At 37.2% G+C, this 18,283-nt stretch overlaps 1 protein-coding gene across 1 annotated transcript in view; it reads right to left on the reverse strand.

Annotated features, from left to right (window-relative positions):
• Ubqln1 (ubiquilin 1) overlaps positions 1-17,914 on the reverse strand; it is a 49,551-nt gene extending 31,637 nt beyond the window's left edge. The window contains exon 1 of the mRNA XM_010632937.1: positions 17,861-17,914. Coding sequence (XP_010631239.1) covers positions 17,861-17,914 — 54 coding nt within the window. The remainder of the gene's footprint in view (positions 1-17,860) is intronic.
• Between the last annotated feature and the right edge of the window lie 369 nt (positions 17,915-18,283).

An 18,283-nucleotide genomic window follows, 5' to 3' on the forward strand; every position in this document is an offset into this window, starting at 1 on the left:
TTGACTGCTTGAGACTGCAAATAATAGTGGACTTAATTATGTTTAAGGACTAGGGATTTAGCTTAGCGGTTCTGGAGCCTGCCTGGCAAGCACAAGGATCCGAGTTCAATCCCTGGTACCAAAAAAAAGTATGTTTGAGACCAGTTCACGTCTGTATACACTTTGAATCAAAGTCAAGGCAGAATAGTCCAAGATTACCAACAAAGTACTGATAATCCTGTTCCTAGTTTCAGTTTCCTACCTTTGTGAAGCAGAGTATTCTGCAGCGAAAGTAACCAAAACAAGATTATGGAGTAGACTGGACATAAGCAACACATTTTGGATGCCAATGTCTCCCATCACCCCCAGATAGAACCATCTAATTGCAGGAAAACAGGCTGGGTGATCCCACTGATACTGCAGTTATATGAGTTATACAGTTACTTTAATATATACAATGTAATAGTTACAGGGGTACACAATAAATACAATATGCTTGAATCATCCCCAAGACATCACCACCAACAACCCAGTCCTTGGGAAAAACTATCTTCCATGAAAACAGTTCCTGGTGCCAAAAAGGTTGGGAACCACAAAACTACTGCACATGACATTAAGTAAAAGGTAAACAAGAGAGACAGTAAAAGAATCAGTAATTGCTAGGGATTATGGAGGACAGAAAGATGAAAAGACAGAGCAATGACATCACACATCAAACCAACCCCCCAGAATGTACAAAAACTGAGACTGAACCCTACAGACTTTGGGCAATGATGATGTGTCAGGGGAGGTTCATCAATTACCATAAATAGACGGAATACTTTGAAGCAGGATGCTGAGGGTGAAGAGAATGGGGAGGAACAGGTTTGGGAATTCTGTGCTTTTATTTTCCTATGAACCTAAAACTGCTCTAAGAAATAACTTTTAAAGTTTTAAAAAGAATAAATTCATGTTAATATTTATGCTAAATAAATATTTTTGAGACAATGGAAGAATTCTAAGCAGAGTAAGTAATTAAGGCATTATTAGCTGGTCAAGGCAGGAAAATGTATTGACAATAGTTTTTAAGACTCCTTATGTTTTAGAGAGAGACACATGCTGAAACATTAAGTGATAAGTTCAAATGCACAAGAAATGCTACAAAGCAACACAGAAAAGGGAAAAGCCTTAAAGAAAGTAATCCTGAAATAAGACTGGCTATAACACTGGATGAAGAACATATGGGAGATTAACCGTACAAATAGCTCTACCTCCTGGTTTTGTTGCAAATACGGGAGGGGGGTGTTTACATAAAGCAGCTGGATCTCATATAATGTGAAGCTGGAAGTATAAATCAGTACATTTTAGAAAAACATTTCCCAATAGAAGCTGAAGATTCGCCCACTCTATTATTGAACAGTCCACTCTTTAACAAATAACATGTACACGTGTCCATAGTACACCAAAACCACATTTAAGGGAAGATCAAATCAGTATTACTTGTAGTGGCCAAAAATTGAAATCAGCTCAAATAAACCTGATGGAATAGGCTACTGCAATGTATTCACTCAACAGACTATGATGCAGAGTTAGCCATGTATCATCACGGATATCTAAATGTACAGCAAAAGGAGCCTATCACAAATGAAGATAATAAGCTGTGTAATTTCATTCATATAAGGTAAAAAAGGGAACAGGGTCAGTGATAAGAGAAGATTTATAATGGACCACGAAGTGACATCTTGGGAGCAGGTGATATTCTACATTCTAACCTTTGTGCTTAAGCTGCTGTACATTTATGACATATGCATTCCTCTGTACTATAATGTAATAAAAATAGTTTTTACAGTTGGCTGTGAATGCCATAAAAGAGACAGGAAGGGCTGGGGATTTAGCTCAGGGGTGCCACCATCTGCCTCATAACCGCAAACTCCCAAGTTCGATCTCCAGTACCAAAAAGAAAGAAAGAAACAAACAAACAAAATAGTAAAGTCAAAACACAGGTAGCCAACTTTCCTGAATAATTTTAAAAGGGATTCACTTAGCCAAAAAACAAACTATGTATGCCTAGTCTTGGGTAAGCAACTTAAAGACCTAGGATGAAGCCAGATGTCATGCTGACACTTGTAGTCCCAGCACTTACGAGGCTGAGGCAGGGTAACTGCAAATTCAAGGGCAATTTGGACTACACAGCAAGACCCTATCTCAAAAAACCAAAGAAAGAATTGGGGTGAAGAGGTTCTTGTTTCAGGCAGCAGATCAGACTAGTTATAAGAATGGAAGACAGAGATAATCACCCAAGAGCAAGAGATGAGTATATCACCCATGAGTATCATATCTGGCAGAGGCAGTTACACCCAGAACAGCAAAGTTTAAAAATTTAAAGATCAGCAGTCAATACTTCAGTACAGCCCTCTGTAAGATATTAAGGCTGGACTTTTAACTATGAGCTATCAATGTCAGTATCCGAAGGACATCAGGACCTTCTGGACAGACAAGGCTTTACAGAGCATTGGATACACAGGAATAAGAACCTATGAACTATAGCATATAGTTCAAAACTCATTTATGTTATTTTATTACACAACTACGCTATGTTCTGACACAAGTTATTATCTAATCCCTACAAGAAATCAAATAAAAGTTTCTGACTGATCATACCTCTGAGAAATCATCTTTTCTCACAGAATTACAACTGCTGGCAATAAATGTCACCAATCCTCCAACCTCATGAGATTCTTGATTCTAAGCATCACCTTATGCTTGAAGTATGAGTAAATGGTACTTCATGCTTAAAGTCAGAACATATTAGAAATTCAAATACTCTTGTAGTACTATGTAAAGGAAAGTTGGATAATCTTCACTACTTAGTATAATTCAGTTCTTTAACAAAATTTTTAACAACCATTAAATTTCAAACCACCATTACCAACCAATTAAAGTATTAGTCACACCATGACAGAAGATGAATGCAATAATGACTGTTAGGGAAAATCACCCAAAAATTGGAACAAGCAAGAACCAAGATTAACAATTTTGTAAACTCAACCGTCATCCGTTTTGAGGTAAATTAACAAACCAACATTAATTATACCATACCAGATTAAGATCCACTCTCCCAAATAAAGTATATTTTACCAATTTTTAATCTAAATATGATAAAGCATGTTATCTAAATGCCATTTGAAAAACTGCACATACTGCAAAGATCCTTATAATTCTATTTTGAGCTAGATATGGCAGCACATTGTAGACAGAGAGGCCAGAATGCTATCTTAAGTAGCACTCTCAGCTACTTAAAAGGCAAAGAGGCACCCAAGTTCAAGGTCATCCTGGGCAACTCAGACCCTGTCCCAAATTTTTAGAAAGGTAGGAAGAGTGATTTTGGAGGTAGCTGAGGTGTAAAGCACTTACCTAAGCACACGAGAGGCACTGTGTTCAAACCCTAGTAACACACACACACACACACACGATAACACAGTAATAATTCTGCTCCCTAAAAAAATGAAAAGGGAAATACTTTACACTGGCATCAAACTTCCTAGAAATTTTATCTCTAATATTTGAACCTAATCTTCATGCTTATTTCATCTACTATACTTTTATTAAACAACAATGACAAAAAAATCAGAAGCTAAGAGGAACTGATATGGAAAGGAATTAGCAATTTTAGAATAATCTCAAAGCTACTTTATACAGATGAAGCCCATTGACAGTATCCCTCTGCAGAAATGTAACTCATACTGCAAAAAATTATACAAAATATTTTCATCTACTTTAGGAATACTCAAAACCACAAAAAATTTTTGTAACATTGACCTAGATAATCATTTTTGTCCCAAAGCCCATATGGCCACTGTTTCCTCAAAATGAAAGATATTTGACAGAATGAGCCTCTAAAAAAATGCATATTTCCTATAAAGCTACAATTCTTACTTGTAGGCTTTCAATGACAACCTACAATGATAACCAACAGGCCAAGAGTTCAAAACTAGGAATTACTAGATTCTCAGCAATCACAAGAATCAAAATGCTAATGCACCTTGAATAAGCAATTTAATGATATGCAAAGCAACCTAGCATGAACTAAACAACCTTCAATAGCCCATTTTTTCCACAGTGGATTCTCCCAACTAATTCTCATATGAGCACCCAAATTGTTTTTCATTTTACTGAATATAATTTAACTTTTTGACACTGTTGAGCTGGGTCCCAACTGCTGTTCTGCAATACAGCAATAACTGTTCCAAACTCCCAATGTATCCTGTATCTCCTTCTCTACCAAGCTGTCACTTCTTGTCATGATGGCACACCTTCTCCCCAAATGTACTATTTTTAACCTGGAGAAGAGACAAGGAAATAATCAAGGAAATCATAAAATGCTAAAGAATTTGAAATGGTGACCTAGACATGAAAGTAAGATTTAACAATTTTGTTACATCAACTTTTATGATACCAACCTGAGCTCTTCAGGGCCCACTTTGCTTACTGCCCTACTGTTTTGGGAAGTGGGTACACAAAAAAGGGCACTCAGAGTATTACCCAGCATGACAGAATGTTGTGGAAAGATGCAGACTTTACTTCAAATCTTGGTTTCTAACATTTTCTAGCAGTGTGACCTGAGGAATGATGTTATTTGTCCCTGAGCTTCAGTTTATCAGGAAAAAAAAAAAAAAAGGTTTCTCTGCAGAGCTAATGGCAGCACCAGAAGACAGATGTGAACTACCTGGGCACAATACTCACATTCAAGCAGACACTCAAACACTAGAAATCTTATTATGTAGGATAAATTCTGAATCATAAGACCCTTTTAAAACTAGGTTTGGTTGCACACAGTAGTGCACATCTATAATCCCAGTACAGTGGAAGGATTTCAAGTTCAAGCTCAGCCTGGGCAACTTAAGGAAAGCCTGTCAAAAAAAAAAAAAAAAAAAAAAAAAGAGCCTGAGATGTAGCTCAGTGCAAAGATCCTGGGTCAATACACAGCACCACATCCATACCCACACCCCACACACAGGGCGAGGGCTAGAAATGTAGCTCAGTGGTAGAGAGCACGTTTAGCATGAGTGTGACCTTAATCTCTGGTTATGGGGGCAGAAATCTGACTTTAACTGCCAGTCATGACATCCTTTACAAATAACCCACAACCCAAATTTGCATTTAAAAATCTGGTCTCCATCTCTCCCTACTAAAATATCCTCAGAAAAAGAAAAACAAGTCTTACAAGATAGCAAAAAGTAAAATGTTGTGAAGTTCTGAATATAACACATTCATATTTATTTTGATTCTTACAGAAGCATTTTTTGGGGGGATGCCAATTAAGCCTTTGCAATGATATACATCTCCAGTACTTTTTTTGAAACAAGGTGTTGCTAAATTGCCCAGACTGGACTCAAACTTGTAATCCTCCTTTCTCAGCCTCCCAAAGGGCTGGAATTACAGTACGTGCCACCATACCCTGGCTCCCTACAGAACCACATATTAATTGCATTTAGCAAGATGTTTCTAGGTAATTGTCTAAAAAAAAAAAAAAAAAAAGCCATGCTCAATAAACCATTAATAAGCAAAACTGGGTCACTCATTACTCTTCAAATGTCTTATGTTTACCTGAAAATTAGCTGCCTTACACTACATAACCTTACATGATAATGTTAGCAGGGCACGGTGGTGCATTTCTGTAATCCCAGCATGAGAGGCTGAGGCAGGAAGATTGCCTTAAGAGTTCAAACCCAGCCTGAGCTAGTGTGAGCAGTGAGTTCAGTCTACCCTGCACTACAAATCAAGACTTTATCTCAAAGAACCAAAAAAAAAAAAAAAAAAAGTTAAGTATCAGAAATAACTATACTGTGCTCATAAATGTTACCATACATTATATGTAAAATGTTTTTAGATTCCTTCTAAACAATTACTTTTGAAAAAAAGGGTGGAGAGGCAAGGACCAGTACAAAGTATATAAACTTAGGTACTTTATGAAAGCTACCTTATGAAATCTTCAATCCAGGGAAGCAAGAATTGCATCACATAATAAAAGGCAGCTAGTAAAGTTCTGTTAAGCAAAACTCCTTACCCAAAATCAGATTTCTCCAATTCCAAAATACAACCAATTTTAATCTAATTGGTAACTAATATGCCAAAATAAGTATCAATAAACAAACAAAAAAATTAAAACATGCACAAGTACCAGAGGAATGAGACAGTTCTATGCAAAAAGACTGCCAAGATAATGCAAGCAAAAGGAGTAAGGTAACACAGATGTGGTTAGTGATCCCACTTCCTAACCGCAGTAAACAAACTTGAGGGGCAGTACTGGGGACTGAACGGGACTTCCACACAAAGCTACAGTACCCAGCACATTTATTTACTCATTCATTCACTGGTTCATTCATTTAGAGACAGGGTTTTTGCTAAGTTTCTACGTTGCCCAGGCTGGGTTCAAATTCAGAGATCCTCTTACTTCAGCCTCTCAAAAGAGTGCTAGGACTACAGGTATGTGCCATTATTCTAGGCTATAAAAGAAATATTTATGTGAATATACAGACAAACATCTTTCTGGACAGAATCACAATTTTTTTCTTCAGGAGCTCCCATTATTTCATATTTTCCTATAACATTCAAGTTTTCTGATATTAAAGAAATACCATGTATAATGTATTTATCTTTTCTTTGTATTCTGTATTTTTATTTTTTATTTCATTTTTTTTGGTACCAAGGATCAAACTCAGGTCCTTGCACTTGCAAGGCAGGAAGTGGACTATATTTTTAAATATATAAGATGCTATATCCTTTACAAAACTGGAGAGAACTTTAAAGGTTAAAAAAAAATTAACAAGATCAGGAAGGTAGTCTGGGCCCCCATCCACCACAGGAGGAAGAGCCACGCCTTCTCCCGCCTGGAGCCACCATCCTCAAGTGCCCGGAAGATAGCCTGGGCCTGAACCACCGCAGAAGGGGAAGGAGAGCCACGCCCTCTCCCGCCTGGAGCGGCCATCTCTCCAGCATCAGGAAGCCCCCCCCACACACTCTCAGACCTGACTGTGCCAGTCTTTGGACCCACTCTTCAGAGGCAGAGGTGGTCATCAAGGCTATTTTTCTGAGTTCCCAACTTTAAACATCTTTAAAGAAAGGGCGTGGGAAACCTGTAGTAGAATGGTGTGGAGTTCAATCATTCAGAAGGTTGGGTAACTCAATATGGGCCTTACAGCCCAAGGTCATTCTGCGTCATGGGGTTCAGCCATCAGCTAACTGATATCAGGGGTCTTGCGTCCTAGCTCTGTTTGAGCCATTAAATGGTAAATATGCTATATTGAAAAGTTTGTTCACTGCAGACATGTTATGGACGGCTTCCTGATTTCAATTTAATTCACATGGTTTAAGAGTGATAGACTAGTGACTACCACAGGTGGTCACAGTGTCCAAGCTGTGCTTGATCTTAATGTGTTGCTGATTGCATCAGTTGGGGTAAAGCATTGCGGTTGATTTGATGAGCCGTTTTCTCTGATGTTATGAAGATGAGAATGTCTGTGGGTCGTTAGAGACACAGAAGCTAGGGCACAACTATATCAGGAAGATTTGGGTGACAACCCAGAGACTAAACCAAGGACAGCCCGACAACAAAAATAAAAATGAGAAAACACTTAAGCAAGACACAAGGACAGACTTCCAGTTCACCAATGGCAAACAGTAGGGCAAAGGAGGATGAAAAGGCCGATAGTGAACCACCAGGACACCCTGAACTCAAAGCACAAGTAGTAACAAAACAGATCAATCAGGCTCTAGAAAAATTCAAATCAGAAATAATTTCCCAGGTAACCATAGAGATGGTGAGCAAAATGGAAGTCGTGATTCGAGATTCTAGAGCAGAAACAGACAAAAAAATAGGTGAGCTCAGGACCATGATAGAAGCCATGGAGGCCCAGCATAAGAAAGAAATGGAAAAATAAAATGCCCAACACAGGAAAGAAATGGAATCTATAAAACAGATTCAAACAGATATCCAGGAGATTAAACACTCCATTGAAAGTGTACACAACAGAATAAAAGAATACGAAGATAGACTCTCAGATATAGAAGATAAGATTGCAGTCAGTGACCATGAAAAGAGAGGTCTCTTAAAAACAGTAGGGGATCATGAGAAATCGATCCAACAACTCCTAGATGATGCAAAGAAGAATAACATAAGAATGATAGGAATCCATGAAGTAGCAGGAGAAAATACAAATGACTTAAAAAAGCTGTTCACAGAATTAATGACAGAAAACTTCCCAAACAGAGGGGAAGAATTTGACATTCAGATAACTGAGGCATATAGGACCCCAACTAACCACAATCAAAAAAAAATCTACACCTAGACATATAATAATCAAGATCCCAGAAACCCAACAGAAGAACAAAATACTACAAGCAGTAAGAGAAAAGAAACAAATCACATATAAAGGAAAGCCCATCAGAATCAAAGCAGACTTTTCAACACAAACTCTTGGGGCAAGGAGAGCCTGGAATGAGATGTTTCAAGTACTAAAAGAGAACAACCTCCAAGCTAGACTGATGTATCCTGCAAAACTCTCTTTCAAAATGGATGGGGAACTAAGACATCTCCACGACAAAGAACACCTGAGAAACTACATGAATACCAAACCAGCACTACAAGCAATTCTAAACAAGATCCTAGAAAAAGACAAAGAAAAAGACCATGAGGCCCAACAGAGCAAATCAAATAGGCAAGGCAAGAAACTAAAAGGAGAAGGTGAAAAAGTAAAAAGTCAACAAAAGGCCAATAACATGTCAATAATAAGTCAGTACATATCAGTTATAACCAGCAATGTCAATGGCCTCAACTCACCAATCAAGAGAAATAGACTGGCAAAATGAAATAAGAAGCAAAATTCAACAATATGTTGTATACAACAAACACACCTAGTGCAAAAAGAAGCCCACAGACAAAGTGAAAGGATGGAAAACAATTCTCCATGGGACAGGAGCCCAGAAAAAAGCAGGTGTAGCAATCTTATTTGCAGACAAAGCAAATTTCAAAACAAAACTGATTCTAGTATTATTGATGTAGGATGGTACTGCATCATACCTCTGTGAATGTAAAATATCTTATACCTGCTTTATGATACGTAGTAGTGACAGTGCTTTATCAGAGCTATATTTAATGATATTACTCTAGAATGTTCTCTTTCCAGATGATGATTAAGAGGCTAATAAAAAAAATGGTGCCAGGTACCACAACAGCAACAGAACTTTGCTGTTTTCTGGATATTATTCTTTTCTTTGGTTTTTGTTTTTGTTTTTTTTTAATGCAATGTGTTGAATGTCTATTTTGTTCAGATGACTGCAGAACCTGGAAAAGCTGTTGCTGCTATCGATGCATAACATACTGCTATTATTGGTCTTTTTATATAAATGTAAATATATATATACATATATATATATATAATTTGAATTTTTGGAAACTTTAACGGTGCTATCAACTTTGGGAAAAGTTATCCTAATTTACTGTGTTGAGTTGGCATTGTACAGAAATGGACAGCCATATTGGTCTAGAAATGTTAATTTTTTTTTCCATTTGTACAGGGATAACACACTTTATTAAATATGTAAGGTCATATCTACGTGGGTTTGATTACAGAAACTAATAAAGTATTCTCTAAAAATGAAAAAAAAGAATAAGATAAGACTACAAGAGCAAGAAGCAATTTTAATATGTTCAGGGACCATTTTCATCTCCAGAATTAAGAATTATTTTAATCTTACATCATTGCCTTTTTTCTTTTACTTTCCTTTTTAGTTTTGTTTTAGGATTCCCTATTTTTAATGTTCATACAGAGATTTAACTGAAATACCGAACAGTTTCTCTGGTGCGAAAAACTATAATAGTACACACGATCCTAATGAGATAATTAATAATGTGAAATAGGAAGTAAAGGGCTAAAGGTGTAGGGAAAGTAGGAAGGGTGGAGGAAAGGTAATAAGGGAGAGGAAAAAAATATGAGAAACTGAAATGGAAATAAAGTGTTTGTAAATGGGGAGGGGAGGAGGGGGTGAAGGGAGGGCAGGGACAAGGGGAAAAAATGAGAATCAAGACCTATTATGTGAAGGTACAGAATCCCAATGATGAATGTAACTGTATTGTATACCTAGATTGTACCAATAAATTCAATAAAAAGAAAAAAGAAAAAAAATTAACAAACCATAATATCCAAGTCTGGACATTTGTATAAAAACTGCTTAACCAGTAAACCAGTAGTCTGTCTAGATAAATTTTGGAACATTTCAGATTTTGGATTTTCACATTAGGGATGCTCAACTGGTAAAAACTACACAAATATCCCAAATCTGAAAGCACACAAAATCTGAAACGCTTCTACTCTCAAGCATTCCAGATAAAGAATTATCAACCCATTGTTTCACCTTTTAAAAAGAGTTGGGAGGTAAGGAGCAGATGTTGAAAGCTCTATTTTGCGCTAATTTGGTAATCATTCACCATATATGGCTACTGAGCATGTGCAATGTGGCTGGTCCAGACTGAGATGTGTTCTGAAGTGTAAAATACACAACAGACGTTAAAGACTCAAACATTTAAAGCAAAATACTTCATAATCTTTTATGTAACACATCTTGACATAACTTGGGGAAGTTTTTTTTTTTTTTTTTTTTTTTTTTTTAAAAAAGAAACAGTGTCTCACTATGTAGTTCAGGCTGGCCTCAAATTTGCAGTGATCCTCCTGCCTCAGCCTCCTGAGTGCCGGGATTACAGGTGTGTGCCACCACAACCAGCTCCCCATATATATATATTTATATACACACACATACATACATACATGCTTAAGTGAAGCAAATTAAAATTACAAGCTAAAAAGTGCAAGTAATCTAGGTAATCACAGACAAATGAACAGATAAGATGTGGTATAGATACACAATGGAATATTGTTTGGCTTTAAAGGGCTAAGTAAATTTCTGACACATACTACAACATGGATAAACTGCGAAGGCATTACACTAAATTAAGTCCATCACCAAAGGCCAAATATTCTATGACTCCATTCATATAAAAGTCAAATTCATGGAGATAGAAAGTAGAACAGTTTCCAGGGGCCGGTGGGGAGGGAAGAATGGGAAGTTACTGTTTAATGGGTACAAGGCTTCAGTTCTACAACATAAAAAGTTCTGAAGAAGGATGGTGGTGCTGGCCGCGCAAACTATGAGGATATACTCGGCATTACTAAACTACACGTTTAAAAGGGTTAGAATGATAAAGTGTTTTATGTATTTTACCACAATAAAAATCAGTTCTACTAAGTGGCCAAATGAAAATTATACTGGCTTGCATTACATTTTTACTAGACTGCTAGGTAAGTTATTTAAAAATCTCCAATGAGACATTTTGACAAACTATATGACAAGATCTAGAATGGACGCCATTAATGCCAAGGCCAGTAAACTTTCTATAAAGGGCTAAATAGTAAGTATTTTCCCTACTGTGAGCCAGATGGTCAGCTCTGACAGGAGGCACACGATACTTAAGCAAATGCATGATGGACTTAGCCTGCCCAAAGCTTCCTGACCTCTGCCTTAAGGCATCTACTAAACCAGCAATGGCAAACCTTTTGGAGTTTTCGATGAGAACAGCCCACTGCGGTATGCATGCCATAGGTTTGCCACTGCACTAAGCAAAGGCTCCTTAGTTTTCAGGGATTTTGTGAGCCAGTTTCAAAGTGGTAGTTTGAAATCTGCCATGGTAAGAATATTTACACCATTAAAATGTGCAAAACTACAAATCAATGCTGTTTTTCTTGAAAAACTAGTTGATAAACATTTACCAAAGTAGCAATGACTATGTAAAGAATTATCTTCTCCCCTACACATCTAAATTATATTATAAACCATCTCTAAGAAAAATGTATAGCATTCAAATCAGTCTACATATTCTGCAGCTCAGACAAGTAAGAAAAGCTATTTTAAGAGTAACATTACATACAGAAAAAAGCAAGAGTGAACATCCTGAAGCAGTCAGGTGCTGTGCCTGGAGTGGTGAGCTAAGCTGAGGAAGAGCAGTCTAAGATGAAGCCCCAAAGGACTGATAGCATGAGACTGTGAGCATCCTGCACTCTAGTACTGTCAATGATTGGTAGTTATTAGTAAATATATATTATTGTGTATAACACTCTAGATTCAGTTGTAAACAAGTGTGTATTCCTGAGCCCAGGCTATGTGGTATGTTCTAGAAATGAAATGGTGACAATCACAGTTTCCCCAACAGAGAAGCATTAATCACATAAATATATAATTTTGAATTGTGATAAATTATGACAAAAGCAGGAGGGCTATGAGAAAATACATCAGGTAGTCAGGCATATTTCCTTGAGAAAATTACTTTTATGCTGAGATTTAAAGGATGGGTAGGACCCTGCAAACAGTGGGAAATAAGCCATGTAGCAAAAATAAAAATGTACAAAAGTCCTGAAGTTAAAGAAAAAAAAAAGCCAGGTGTGGTGGCGCACACCTGTAATCCTAGCACTCGGAGGCTGAGGCAGGAGGATCACTGTGAGTTCGAGGCCAGCCTGGGGTACACAGTGAGTTCCAGGTCAGTCTCAACTACATAGTGAGACCCTGTCTCAAAAAACCAAAAAAAAAAAAAAAAAAAAAAAAAAAAAAAAAGTCCTGAAATAGGAAGGGAAAAAAAAAAAAAACGTAGGGACAGGTCAAGAACTACCATGTCAATGTAGCAAGCTATGAGCAAGGAAAAGCAAGGCACCAGCAGGTAGTAGACAAGGACCATCACACAAGTCATAGATTCTAAGATCTATAGATCTTATAGAAAGCCATTAGGTTTGTGCAGACAGTAACATGATCTGATTAAGGATGCTCAAAAGTAATTTGGGAAGTAGGTATTCCAAAGTTGGGACAAATAACAGAATGGCACTATAGTTTCACAGCAAGAGACAATAAATAGAAACTTGGTGGAGTCAGCCCTCAACTTTTTAAGTACCTACTTACCTATTAAATACTCCACTACAGCATATTTTTTGTTCAAAGGACACTATTTTTCAAATTCAGAACCCCTGAGAGTTTTTGTAGGTTGTATCTACTAGTATTTATAGCACTAGAAAAGGGAAAAATACTTCTAAAATATAAATTAAAAATAATAAACCCAATACATGCTCATACAATCTTTTAAAAAGCTGTATTTTCCTAATTAGAATAACACTGCATTAAACTGTTGCAAATCATTGTACTCTCATAAATAAACGACAGCTGGGTTCTCCTATTTGCTGGCAATATCCCATATTTTAAAGCCTCTGGTAACCACTGATTTGGATAAAGCCTTTATTTTTGCAAGAATTAGACTGAAAAACACAAATAACATCTCATACATACAGTATTGTGAAAATAGCCTCATGGTCTTCCTAAAAGTATTAAAGACCCCCAGATTTCAGTGACAAGTTTTGCTTTGATATTAGTAATAAAAAGCAAAGTAATTAAAGTGAGATGTCACTTCAAAGGCACTAAAATGACTATAATTGGAAAGACAGTAACAACTGTTACTCAGAATGTGGTAACTGGACTCCTCATGCATTGGTGGGAATGTAAAATGGGACAGAACTCTGGAAAATAGTCCAGTAGTTCCTCAAAAAGTTAAACACAGAGCTACTATTTGACAGGAATTTTACTCCTAGATAGATAGACAGATAGATAGATAGATAGATAGACACATGTCCAAGAAAAATGAAAACATGTTCACACAAAAACTTATCCAGGAGTATAAAGAGAGGTACTACTCAACATTCAAAAGTAAGAACAGCCCTGTAATCCCAGCAATGGGGAGGCTGAGGCAGGAGGATCACTGTGAGTTCGATACCAGCCTGGGCTACATAGTGAGTTCTAGATCAGTCTTAACTATATTGTGAGACTCTGTCTCAAAAAAAAAAAAAAAGTAAGAACAGCCCAATACACTATTTCCTATTTCAGAATTCCATACTAGAGGTCTACAAAATCACAAAACAAAAGAGTTGCAGTAACTTGATGATTCTCACACATGACTCCATTATTTACCTTTCCTATTGACCCACAGCTATTTCCAAAAGTTGAACAGCTAACAGAAAACAATTCCATGCAGTGACTCTGTGCCATGACATTTTTAAAATCCACTTGTTTCAAAAATCCCTATTATAGAAACCACTTTGAAACATAAACTGTTCCAAATACTCTTAGTCAAAAATGGAAACATTACTCAACTGATTCTAGTTCTCCATGAAAAATTAATTTGGGAAAATATTTAAGATTATCTACTTCAAACAAATAGCATTTAATAAATATGAACTGTACACAGCACAGTCTAAAATTAAGGCATACTGTGTCTGCCTGTTGGTTATATACAAACAGGAACCAAAGGGGAAATATGAAAATGAATTATCAACTTAACCACTTATTACCCAAATTTCACTCATCAGGGCATATTCATAAGTACCATTTTAGTGTAACATGTTAAGGAAGCTTTACTTACTGAAAAAGATTATAAATGATAGAAAATGGATTCTAGGTTATCTTCCTCAAAGAGTTTGAGACATCATATTACAGTGAGACATGCATACTCATGTTCATAGTGGCACAATTTATAATTTCTAAATCCTGGAAGCAGGCTATAAACCCATCAATAGATAAATGGATAAAGAAGGTGGTATTTATACACAATGGAATACTATTCTGCCATGGAAACAATAAGCTTGAATCATTTGTAGTAAAATTGATGACCTTGAGACGATAACACTAAATGAAATATATCAGACACACAAGCTGAAATATAAATATGTAATATAAACATAAGTTTCTCTCACTTGAGAAACCCAAAACATAAATAAAGAGCAAAATAAAAGGTACTATAATAGGAAACAGGGTGATAGGTCTCTTACAAATGGGAAAGGGGCCAAGACATGGAGGGAAGGTGGAGGAGATTAGGAAAGAACTGAGGTGTGTTATATACACGAACCAACTCCCCACCAGGAATGTGTGACCGTTATGTACTGAAAACATGCACTGATACAAATAAAGTTTAAAAAATGTTAGAATATAGTTTGCCTGATAAGAAACATAACCCTTTGATACTATCCTCTGGTGATCTTTTGCTTACCCTCTTCCCCTCCCAGATAAGAATTTTGAGGATTACTTACTTTTTTTGTTGTTGTTGCTGAGAATTTAACCAGAAGCCTTGAGCATTCTAAGCATACAAATGATCCACCGAGCTACAAACACCCGCAACACCATTTCCAGTATCTTTTTGTTTGTTTTTTTCTGAGACAGGATCTTGCTATGTACTTTAGACTGGCCTTGAACTAAATGCAACCCAGACTAGTCTCCAACTTGCAGTGATCCTCCTGCCTCAGTATCCCCAGTGCTGGAATTATAGACATAAGTCACCACTTCTAGCATTTCCAATTTGTTACTCTAGATTTTCAATGTCATTAAATATTTTTTCAATAAGCTATTTTTTCTTTTTTGTACTAAATATCAAATACAAGGCCTCACATAAGCTAGGCAAGTGCTCTAGAGCTATACAGCCAGCTCCCTCAATGACAAATTTTAACTTGTAGAAATGTTAAATATAGGGTGGCCACTGCACTCACTCAAGAGGGGAGGACAGAAATGTTAAATACAGCAAACCCTGTAAAGAAATTTTTAAATTAAAAATGATAGGTCTTTTTTGTGCTCTGAGTAGAATTTTACAAACAGACCATCTGAAAATGTTTTCTCACATTCTCACATAGAAAATATAGAAACAAAGTCTTTGTAAACAGGGAAGGGTGAAGGGGGTGAAGGGAGGGCAGTGCTATGGGGAAGAAACAAGAACCAAGATCTCTCATGTGAAGGTACAAGATCCCAATAATAAAATGGAACTGCATTGTTTGCTTTAAATGTACCAATAAACTTAATGGGAGGACACAAGAAGTTTAACTTATCTTCAGGGTCTTGGTGCAGGATTGAGCTTCAATTTTTATACTTTCTGCTTCAAAAGAAAACAATGATCAAAGCTTAAAAATTGGGCTGGGGATTTAGCTCAATGGTTCCACCGCTTGCCTCACAAGTGCGAGGACCCAAGTTCGATCCCCAGTACTGCTACCAGAAATTGTTACTTCAAAAAACTATTGCCCACTGTGTTCTCTTTTGCATGGTGGCTGCCCTCACACTGTCTACTGCACCTCCTTTCCTACTCTTTCTTGGCCCAAACACACACTACAAAGCCAGTTTCTTTTCCTACCTTTAATAAAATTTTGCTATTTTTTTTAAGTTTTAATTTTATCTATTAAAAACTCACTTTGGTTACAGTGAGTTAAAATATAAAGCTCCACAGAATTTAGAATTTCAATTTCACCATCATAAAAACTAAAAAATATCCTCACAGCTATTTACCTAGACAAATTCTTTTCTATGTATGAAATACTATTTTTATTTTTAATCTTTTGCAATAAATGTTGAAAGCAGCCAGGACGGTGGAGATCTAACCTGGAAATCCTTGAAAACTCAAGGTCTTCACAACTTAATTTGGCTACACAGCCATAAAAATAGCTGGAATTAAAGACTGACAATACCAAATGTTAGTAGGGATGTGGGGCATCCTCGGTGCAACTGATAACACTACACTATGTCAGTAAAACTAAACAGAGCGGTCCTATTAGTAGTCCGCTCACTTCTTATTCAACCACAGAGAAAAATCTTGTGTTACTCAAAGGATTTGTACAAGCTGGATCATAGTAACTAAATGGAAACAGGTGATCCTCAACAGCGAATAAATTGTGGTATATTCATACAGCAATAAAAAGAAGTGCTACTAGGGCTGGGGATTTAGCTCAGTGCTGCCTGCTTTGCAAGAGCAAGATCCTGAGTTCAATTCCTGGTACCAAAAAAAAAAAAAAAAAAATGCTACTACACAAAAGGATGAATCTCAAAAATACTATGCTAAATGAGTAAAAAGCTGTAACCAAAAGAGTATATGACACATGACCCTGCTAAATTCTAAAACAGGCAAATTTAATCTGGTAAAAAAAAAATAAAGGGTCGGGGATTAGCTCACTGGTGCTGCCACCACCTGCCTCACAAACGGAAGGTGAGTTCGATTCCCAGTACCAAAAATAAAATAAAATCAGAGGTTGAAGGGACAGAGTTGACAGAGCTGCCATGGAAAAGGCACGAGGAAGAAATTTCTAACCAACTGTTACATCTTACAGACTTGGGTGACCTGGGTGTAAACATTTGTGAAATCTCAAGAGCCGCAAGCAGGTGTCCTTTCCTGCACGTCAAATTTACACCCTCCCCAAACAAAAAAAAAGTTGGAGTCGAATTAACAGGCATGTATATCGCCGAAGTGCCGTTTAAGGTCTCCACACACTGATAGCTGCAACTGTGAAACACATCCCAAAAAATAAGATGAACTTAAGAGTTCAGGAAAACGTTAATTGTAGGTGATAGCCATACAGAGGCTGCACTGTACAGTTCTTTTAACTTTTCTGTTGAAGCTTTTTACTTTTAGGTTGGAAAATACAAGGAAAACTTTAGTAATGCCACAGGGAACCCGGTGGGCTAGTATAAAGTAATGGTGGGAAACAAAGAGAAATGCTTTAGCTGATGATAATAATTTCCCTCAAATGATGACACAAACCCTCCAGCCTCACAAACACACCACCTTTGGAACTAGGTAAACCCTGGGGAAAATGAAAAGTGCAGTTCAGTAACTGCTCGCTTATTCCCTCCCTTAAACGGCTCACACTGTTACAGAATGTCACATATCAAGAATTACTGAAAATATTCCAGGACGTATTCAACTACAAACTACAACAACCCATTGTTCTGCACCACTTCTTAATTAAATGCAAAATGTGTGCTCTTGTAAACACTGTAAGCAGTTTACCTGGTGAAATTCTCCACTAAATCCAAGTTTTTCTTTTATTCGGTTGAAATCCATAATGCCCAAGTAACGTCGCTACCGCCCCTCCAAAACGAAACAAAAACCTACCCAATGACTGGTATCTAAAAGATGACAAATATACTAGAAGAGAGACATCCAGTCACTGTGAGCGGGTCATTCCCTTCTCTCGTTAGCCCTAGAACTATTACTCGAGATGTGGCTGAAAACCATTTATTTATTCATTTGGTAAAAGGTGGAGATGAGGAAGACTCCAGCCCCCAAGCCGCACGGCCGCAGGTAAAGGTGCAGCTCAAAAGCTCCTTCATTGGCAGACAGGTATAACAATGGGCACACCCCCGCCCCGCTCGCTCGGCGAAGGGTCTCCTTCCTTTGTGCGGCCTCTGCGGGCGGGGAGAGGGAGGCCGG

Source organism: Fukomys damarensis, unplaced genomic scaffold, assembly GCF_012274545.1.
Source record: "Fukomys damarensis isolate Sample0158 unplaced genomic scaffold, DMR_v1.0_HiC HiC_scaffold_4, whole genome shotgun sequence".
Taxonomy (NCBI): domain Eukaryota; kingdom Metazoa; phylum Chordata; class Mammalia; order Rodentia; family Bathyergidae; genus Fukomys; species Fukomys damarensis.